General features: G+C 29.6%; 1 protein-coding gene across 1 annotated transcript in view; it reads left to right on the top strand.

Annotated features, from left to right (window-relative positions):
- The window catches only part of LOC114334728 (serine/threonine-protein kinase SIK1), a 276,581-nt gene extending 266,790 nt beyond the window's left edge, over positions 1 to 9,791 (top strand). Inside the window, exon 12 of the mRNA XM_028284829.2 lies at positions 9,654 to 9,791. Coding sequence (XP_028140630.2) covers positions 9,654 to 9,755 — 102 coding nt within the window. The 3' untranslated portion in view covers positions 9,756 to 9,791. The remainder of the gene's footprint in view (positions 1 to 9,653) is intronic.
- Positions 9,792 to 10,280: the final 489 nt, after the last annotated feature.

The raw sequence follows: 10,280 nt of genomic DNA on the forward strand, positions 1-10,280 counted from the left end.
CTTTTCATAGTACAACTGAAACTAAATAATGCTTTAATCGAGCAAGTGAAAACATTCAAATACTTGCAAATAATGGTAAATGACCAATGGGATCCTCAACAATAAATAAAATGCCGTACTGAACAAGCAAGGCAAGCTTTTATTAAATTTAAACCGCTACTTTGTATTCAAAATCTTTCCTTCAATCTCCGTTACAGAATGACTAAGTGCTATGTATGGTCCATATTGTTATACGACATGGACGTTGGAAAAATCTTTCCTTAACATTCCGTTACTCGCGCCAATTTTTTGTGATCGAATACTCGCGCACGGTGCAGAAGACCGGATCCAAAAATATGGGTCAACAATATTAAAAAAAAAAAATGTATGTGTACTTCGTACGCACGTAAGAAGTTATACTTCTATTATAATATAATCTAACTTCATATTATGATTTCAACGAAATCAATATACCTATCTACTTTAAACAGTTTTTTTGTATTGTATTTAAATATTAAACTAATTTTAGAAAAAACAAAATGAATACCAAAAATTAAAAAAATATATGACTTTGTCAGGATTCGAACAGGGGACCTCTAGATCCCTAGGCGAATGCTCTACCGATCAGCTACCACCGCTTTTGTATTCAGTCGATCATTTCTCGGACATAATTGCAATCACGGTGACAGATACATTAATTGAAAATAAACATTTTATATTATACCAAACTGTCATCTAAATTGTCACCTAAACTCTGCCATGTAAGGTCTACCTTCAATTTTCCAACCAATATGGTTGATGTCATGTGATGCCAGGGGTTAATCTGGAAATATTTTAAACATCTTTCTAAATCAGATAATATAATATAACCCCAACTGTTTAAAATCAATTTAAGGGTTTTTACCCGTACATTTTGGTGGCTTAAAGCATGTAAACCTGTGATAGCACTGATGATGGAATATTGATTCCGAAAACGTCTTGTCATATAGCCCTTTTTAGGGATTTTAAATACATCTACCTTTTACAAAATAAGGTTTTTATTTTTTAATTAACCACTTTTTTCATATATTGTATAATAACAGATATATTTGACTTTGTCACAGAAGTTGATCACCCTGTATACTGGCGCTTATGTATTTTTATAGAATGAATAGAGGTTACCTTCTAGTAATGCTATTTGAGGTGTAATTTTATCTAAACTGAAATAAAATCAAAAACGGAATACTATAAACATTTCTCTCCGCCAAATACCTTTGAATACTTTGTTAGTGCTTAGTTTTATAGGCATTAGGAATGCTTAATGAATAGAAAAGAAAGTGTTTGCTTCTCTTATCACGTTGTAACACTACGTAGATAGAATGGATACCGTGTATGAAAAAAATAAAGTCAATGTATGGTTTTTCAGATATTTAAGAAAATACTTATTCTAGGTATATGTAATCGACGGTTATTTTTACAATTAAAATATGTTCAGTGAAATTTAAAATAGAATTCATCCATATTTTTGAATTCTATTGGAATATCCTGGTTTATTTTAATTTAGAAGGTGTATGTTGCGCATCACTGAATCTGCAAAATCATTTCTTTTTTTTACTTCCATACAACCTGTAATCGAAAAACACCTGCATCTTTTTTAAAAATCCTCTTTCACTTCATCGGGTAAATCATTAATATTTTACATTCCTAATTCCTAGATACGTGTTGTTAATGTTGACACATTTTTTAATATCTTAATGATCAATTGTTTCGACATTAGGTTGTCTCACATATTTTGTGGGTCCATGTAATAAGCAATAAATCTTTATACAGTGTGATCATTCGCTGTGCAAATTTGTGGTAACCACTTTATCACTCTGAACATAAATGTATTAAACTCTGAAAATTTTGGTAAAACCCATTTTAGAAATAGGTAAATAAGTTCTCATTCCACTTTCAATATTCCTATTTCACTATATTGTTTACAATTCCAGGCAAAGCACATTACCATTTTTATTATACACTGTGTCCGTAAAGTATGGAACAAATTCTTTTTTAGCTAAACAGAGCATTTTAAGAAATAATCCTGAAACACGTCGATTTTTGATTTTAATTTACCGTATTTTAAAATAATATTCTAATATACAGGGTGAATTACTTTCGAGTAATGACGTCACCGTCATTTTTTTTTTAAATGGACCACCCCCATTTTGTCTCAATTTTCGGATTACTCTAGCTGAGCTGATTCCAAAAATGTATCACATGTTGATTCAAATTGGTACAGGGTGGACAAAAATACAATAGTTTTGTGTGTGCTCATAATATTAAAGTTTAATTAATTTTTGATATTAAATTAAAATATTAAATTAAACAATATCAAAAATAAATTAAAATCAAATATTAATTAAAATATCAAAAATACAATAAGTATTTTTGATAATATTGTTAATTTAACTAACGCGTTACTTTATGAACACACACAAAGCTATTGTATTTTTGTCCACCCTGTACCAATTTGAATCAACATGTGATACATTTTTGGAATCAGCTCAGCTAGAGTAATCCGAAAATTGAGACAAAATGGGGGTGTTCCATTTAAAAAAAATGACGGTGACGTCATTACTCGAAAGTAATTCACCCTGTATATTAGAATATTATTTCAAAATACGGTAAAATAAAATCAAAAATCGACGTGTTTCAGGATTATTTCTTAAAATGCTCTGTTTAGCTAAAAAAGAATTTGTTCCATACTTTACGGACACAGTGTATAAAATATAATGGTTCACAAAAGTTCCTAACCTTTGCTTGGTGAATATCACTAAAAACCTATATTTCACAGAAATTTAAGAGCGAATTATGGTGATATTATCTTAAAATACTATATTTAAGCAGAAAAAGCAGCAGATTAAGAAAAATTTCAACTTTAGAGGAATTAAAATGGCTTGAGATTGGGAAAATCCTGGCTTTTCTTTGTTTACAAATAACTATATGACAGTCGTGACGTCACACTTCTGCTGTCAGTCTTGTGTTTGACTAATTTTGTAATACTAACGACAAACTTTTACCATATCTGTATAAATTAAAAACCATAATATTGATTTTATAATATGTATCCATTAAGATAGTATATCGGTAATTAAACAGAATAGACATATACACCACATCTACACATAGCTCTTATTTCTACTGGTATTGTATACTAAAACTTTTTGTTTGTTTTTACATCTTTTATAAACATACTGTATACTTGTTTGTAGCTCATCGTGTTCTATTAGAACTTGATTCTCTTTAGGAAAAACCAAAAAAATGTATTTAAGTATTATCACTAGTCTTGTACAATTTCTTTGTTTACCTACATCGAAAGTGTGTTATTTTATTTATTTTTGCAGTTATTAGTTTAATGCGATTGTTACATAATTTTGGTTAATAAATATTTCACTTTCTGCATTTTATTTTTGTGTTTTGCATGTTTAACACCCACTTCTTACACCTTAATAATACACCTTAACTACACAGATATTTGCGTTGTCTTTAGCATATTTAGTCCAGGGCGCATCTGTTTTGAGATGGACGTTGAGAGGTGACTCAAATTTTTTTGCAGAAATTGCTTAAAAATAACTCAAATAATAATATTTGAGTTATCCTCCCACTCAAAGTGGTCCGGAACATTGTTTAAATAATCAAAATGTCAAAAAATTAAGGAAAAATTCGATGTTTTCTTCGTTCTTTGATTATAACTTTAAAACTATTCATTTCTGAGAAAAGTTGTGCTGACATAAAAGTTGCGTAATTAAATTTTTTGCAATACAGAATTGGTTAAATATTTAAAAAATAGTCACCCTTGTTGCAAAATAGCAATAATTGCGAAAAAAACCATACAAAAACAAGTATTCGCATTTTACATTTTTCAGCCATTTACGCTACAGTTAGGACCTTCATATTTTACCCAGAAAAACTTTATTATATAGTAAAACAACATTGTAAATTTTATTAAGATCGGTTTAATAGATTTTGCAAAATAAATTTTGCAATCCAGCTTTCGCAAAAAAAATTCATTTTTTTTAATGTTGCAGGACTGAAAATAAAGCAGATAGCAAGTTGAATTTTTTTTGCTTATAGAAGTGTACTGTACCTTTCATTTGCAATTTGCAAAATTAAAATCTATTAATTACCACGGCGTCAGGAAATTTTTTAAATAAACATTAATTTTTGGTGCTACGCGCAGGACAGCAGTGTTCGATTTACACAAGTTGATGTCCACCAAAATTTCTTCCAATCTTTATCTAATATATTATTTTCTTACTCTATATTCTGTTGTATTTTAATATTTTAATTCCACAAAAATCAAACTAATTTTTCTATTGTTTGTGAAATATTGTTTAAACAATTGCATATGTTTAAAAATAATAAACTGTTATTCTTTAAGTTAAAATATATTAACAAAGAAAGTTTTTGCTAAAAAAAGTGTTATTTCAAAAGATAGAGTATGTGTTTTTATTTTGCAATAAACAAATTTATTTATTTATATCGAAATGTAATAAAAATTAAAATGTATTAATCATTATTAAAGGTCATTGGAATGCCCAATCAGAGCATATTATCCGCTGTCCTGCGCGTAGCACCAATAATTAATGTTTATTTAAAAAAATTCCTGACGCCGTGACAGTTAATCGATTTTAATTTTGCAAATTGCAAATGAAAGGTACAGTACACTTCTATGTGCAAAAAAAAACTTCAACTTGCTATCTGCTTTATTTTTAGTCCTGTAACATATTGAAAAAATGAATTTTTTTTGCGAAAGCTGGATTGCAAAATTTATTTTGCAAAACTATTAAACCGATCTTAATGAAATTTACAGTACTGTTTTACTGTATTATAAAGTTTTTCTGGGTGAAATATGAAGGTCCTAAGTGTAACATAAATGGTTGAAAAACGTAAAATGCGAATACTTGTTTTTGTATGGTTTTTTTCGCAATTATTGCTATTTTGCAACAAGGGTGACTATTTTTTAAATTTGTAACCAATTCTATATTGTAGAAAATTTAATTATACAACTTTTATGTCAGTACAACTTTTGTCGTAAATGAATACTTTTAAAGTTAAAATCAAAAAACCAAGAAAAAAATTGAATTTTTCCTTCATTTTTTGACATTTTGATTATTTAAACAATGCTCCGGACCTTTTTGAGAGGGAGGATAACTTAAATATTATTATTTGAGTTATTTTCAAGCAATTTCTGCAAAAAAATTTGAGTCACCTCCCAACGTCCAAATAAATGTACTAATATTTCTACAGATGCGCCCTGGTCTATATTGTGGTTACTTCTGGAACATAATCAGTTCCTTAGTAATAGTATAAAAGAAATTGTCGCACATAAAAGAATTATTTAATTAACATTCTAACCTAAGATTACAACCAAAACTTTATCAAATGAGACCAACTCATTGAGTTGCTACCTAAAGTTCTTTTTTAAAGAGGTTCTCTCAGTGCCAGCAACCTCATATAATGGGAATTATACCAACGAATATAAGAGAGTATTGTTCATCCGCTATAACTTTTCCCATGCGTCACGATTCACTTTCAAACAAATTAAGTCAAAACATAAAGTGAAACGTATGCCGATGTGTGTAGTATATAGTATACAGTATACAAAATGTATATACACATCGACGTTCGTTTCAATTTATGTTTTGACTTAATTTGATTGAAAATGAATCGTACCGCATGGGAAAAGTTATAGCGGACGAACAATATATTATTATTATATTCGTTGCTTATACGTTGCCATGAAGTGAATCGCCTTAACATTTAAACATCTTATAAAAGTATCAGCAGCAATGACATTCATATTGCTTTTTTGATATTAAATCAAAATAAAGAGAAAAAATAAATATTTTAAATAAAAAAATGTATTGTGTTTGGGACATAAAAAGGTAAGTTTTCACCAAATTATGAGAATATGTGAAAAAAGTGTAAATAGAGAAATTGCAGATATTTTTATTATCTACAACTTTGCTATTTAACTTTTTTCTATAGGACTTTTGGTTTTGCTGGAACTCGATATTAACTGTTTTCCCTCTTAAAAACTCAGAATGGATGGAAATGGACTAATTAAATAAGTACAGAGAAGGGCAAAATTATGGAATAAATTCATTTTTTCAAGCATCGGCCATTTTGTAGACAAATCCCGAAACAAGTCGATTTTTACTTTTAAATTACGACTTTTTGGCATAGAATAATCCATTATACTAGCGACGTCATCCATGCAGGCGTGATGACGTAATCGATGATTTTTAAATGAGAATAGGGGGTTGTGTGTTAGCTCATTTGAAAGTATATTCAATTTTGCTAGAAGAGAATAATTATTTATTCGTTTAAATATACTTTCGAAAAAAATTATTTATTCCACAATTTTGACCCTCACTATATACTAAATTATTAACTGAAAGCAAGAAGTGTAGTGCGCCCCTTGACAGATGGAAACAAAGAAGAAGATGAAGTTTTCTGCATCCCGTCTTATCTATTTTCTCTTCTACACATTTATTAAATCCTACCCATCAGTAAGTAGAATTGCTATGTCCTTTTTTATTATGTACGGAGTTTCTCAAATTGGTATGTTTGGCAGGGTATATCGAAAACTAGAGAAGATAGAAAAAAGTAGGTAGGTACGTATAGTTAATGGATTTTTATAAGAGCTATGACCTTGAAAATTCCACGTAAACTTGTGTACTAAATCGTCATGACACATAGCTCTTGTCAAAATCCAATATCTATAACTTCTCTTTTTCCCTAGTAGGCTTCTTTTTTCGCTAAAGTAACGATTGTCCAATCAAATCATCAATATCTCTCCGTATTAGCGAGATACAGGGCCCTAATAGGAATACATCCCCCTAAGAGGATAACATTTTAGGTTTCAATAAGACATAATCACCTGCCCGTAATGCTGAATTTGTTGGAACTGATTAAAATAAAAAAATTCATTATACATTGCCACATGGGCGCTCAAATAAAGTTTTTTAGGAGGGGGGGCAAACGTGAAGATTTTGCACATTACAATTTGTAATACTTTGGATGAATTACCCATGAACGATCACATCAATCCCATATTTTGTATTTGCTGTCTTTTTCCATAAATAGCAAAACGAGAGAGAGAGAGAGAGAGAGAGAGAGATTATTAATAATCTGAATAATATGTGATTGATATGATCGTTTATGGGTATTCTTCCATTTTTCCGATTGTATATAGTTTAAAGCACCCAAAAAGCTAAGGTGAGCATGGCAGCCCTCCCCCCCCCCCCATGGGTATTTGGGCGCCTATGGAGTTTAACACTGAGGAGGAATTGTTACAAAGTATCCATCAAGCACATAGAAAAATAAAGCCAGTGCATATACCTACTCAATGTGTCCTAATTATTATAGCAATATACAAATACAATCAATAGGACAGAGATCTGCCATGTATCATGCTACAAAAGTATTTAATCACTTGCCCAACATATACAAGATATACAGGATGTCCCGAAAAGATTGGTCATAAATTATACCACACATTCTGGGGTCAAAAATAGTTCGATTGAACCTAACTTACCTTAGTACAAATGTGCTCATAAAAAAAGTTACAGCCCTTTGAAGTTACAAAATGAAAATCGATTTTTTTCAATATATCGAAAACTATTAGAGATATTTTATTGAAAATAGACATGTACCCTTTTTATGGCAGTAACATCTTAAAACAAAATTATAGTGAAATTGGTCCCCCCCATAAAAATTTTATGGGGGTTTTGTTCCCTTAAACCCCCCCAAACTTTTGTGTACGTTCCAATTAATTCATTTTTGTGGTACCATTAGTTAAACACGTTTTTAAAACTTTTTTGTCTCTTAGTATTTTTTCGATAAGCTAGTTTTTATCGAGACGCGCCTTCTTTTTTAATATGTTTACATAAAATTTTTATGGAGGTTTTGCTCCTTTAAACCCCCCAAATGTTTGTGTTCGTTCCAATTAAACTATTATTGCGTTACCATTAGTTAAACACAGTGTTTTTAAAACTTTTTTGTCTCTTAGTCTTTTTTTGAAAAGTCACCTTTTATCGAGATGGCTTCTTTTTCAAAACATACCTAATAAATAAATTTTCAGATTATTAACCGGTTTCTATAATCGTACTTAACCATACAAATATGTGGTAGATTCTACAAATATCCAAAATATCTCGATAAACACTGGCTTACCGAAAAAGTACTAAGAGGCAAAAAAGTTTTAAAAACAGTGTTGTTTAACTAATGGTGCTACAACAATAATTTAATTGGAACGTACACAAACGTTTGGGGGGGTTTAAGGGAACAAAACCCCCATAAAATTTTTAGGGGTGCACAAATTTCACTTTATTTTTTTTTTAAGATGTTGCTGCCCTAAGAATACCACATGTCCATTTTCAATAAAAAATCTCTAAGAGTTTTCGATATATGAAAATAAAAAGATTTTCATTTTGTAACTTCAAAGGGCTGTAACTTTTTTTCTGTGCACATTTGTACTAAGGTAAGTTAGGTTTAATCAACCTATTTTTGACCCCAGAATCTGTGGTATAATTTATGACCAATCTTTTCGGGACACCCTGTATATTAATACTCTTAATTCATTAAAAGTATGGTAAAATCTATATTCAAAAAGTATGTATTGAACGTAGATCGTATTATTGTACATAAATTATTTGATCTTATTTAACAAGTGAACAAAATTAAAAAAAAAGAAAGTTTGTAATAGAGTGGTTTGTTAAATTTACCCAGTTCCTTTAGGTATAATATAAAAAAAATACATGTAAGATAATAGAATGTTTGTAGCATTTAGTATACACATACTATATTTAAAAACTAAATATTGTCACACACTATCCTTGTGTTCGACCAATAGTAACGGGTAGTGAGTAAATGTTTCTTATTTTCTTTATATGGGGGCATTTTGAACATTTATTATAATTTTTCAATTTTTATAAAATTAATTCTTGTTGTTAAGTTGTTTTTGTTGTTAATAAATTTATTGTTATTATTTTATAAGTTGATTGACATTATTTTTTAAATAAAGCTGTGAAGAATTAGTATCCACATAATAAAATGTTAGAATGTGTTACTGAGTGTTTTGTTTCTAAATGTCTTTAACGTGATATCAAATAAACGATAGGTATATTTGCAGAGTACCTACGTCCAACGACTGAAAATAGATATTATAGTGTGTCAGAACAGGTGAAAGAAAATTAAAAATTGAAACGAAACATGTCAAAATTAAAAGGTAAGGTGTCCCATATAAAAAACATAAGTTGGTATATTATTTCCTAAGCGAGATCCCTAAACATTTTTTTGTACGCCACTAAACCCTTCCATAATGTATTTACCCAAAATTTCAAATAAGGTTTTATAAACGTTTTCTTAATAAATATGATATTTAACCCTGTCTTTTTTGTCATTTTTCAATAATCGCCCTGTGTCTGTAACAATCGTTAGGTACTTTAACCAAAAAGAAGTCATGGCATCTTAACTACTTTTTTTTCTATATCTTCGCTAAACATACAATTTAGGGCACCCTGTACAAGAAATATGTTTTAAAATGAATGATCTGCTAAACCTAGTTTCTCGAAGTTTTGTATTCTTCCAATGTTAGGTTACTTTTAAGTACTAATTTTTAAAATTTTCTTATTTACCATTTGCAGGGACCTCAATTTCCTGCGAACCACTCGACTGTATGGCCTCCACTACTGCCACTAAGGGAGAGTCCAATTTTAGAATTAACCGAGCAAATGGAATCCATGTAAAACTTTTTCAATTTTTTAAATACTCATAGAGTGACCGAGGACTATGTTGTTAGCATTCGGATCCTGGTCATATTGACCGGTTTCTGTATAATTTAATGCCTTAGAGTGCATAGTTCTCGATTGTAGATCAGAATTTTTGAAAAAATGTTATAGATAGCTGTAAAGTTTTTACAATTAAAGTCAAAGCATGACCAAAAAATAAAAAGAATGTTTGGTTTCCTGTTAGAGATAGATAGAACATTTAATGCAACGTAATGCAAGAGATATACTCGGTTCGCTAAACTGAGACACAACTGGCTAGTGATTTTAATACGTATTTTTTTTTTGTTTTTTGTCAATTTTGCCAAAAGTGGCAAAATTACTAAATATTTAGTTATTATTAACTATTTCGTAATTATTTTTTTTTTGCCAATTTTACCAAAATAGGCAAAATAACTTATTAAAATCACTAGCCAATTGTGTCTGAGTTTAGCGAACCGACTATATCTAGAATAATAATAAATAAATCAAGTTTACTAAAAAGGT

The sequence above is a fragment of the Diabrotica virgifera genome, chromosome 5 (assembly GCF_917563875.1).
Source record: "Diabrotica virgifera virgifera chromosome 5, PGI_DIABVI_V3a".
Taxonomy (NCBI): Eukaryota; Metazoa; Arthropoda; class Insecta; order Coleoptera; family Chrysomelidae; genus Diabrotica; species Diabrotica virgifera.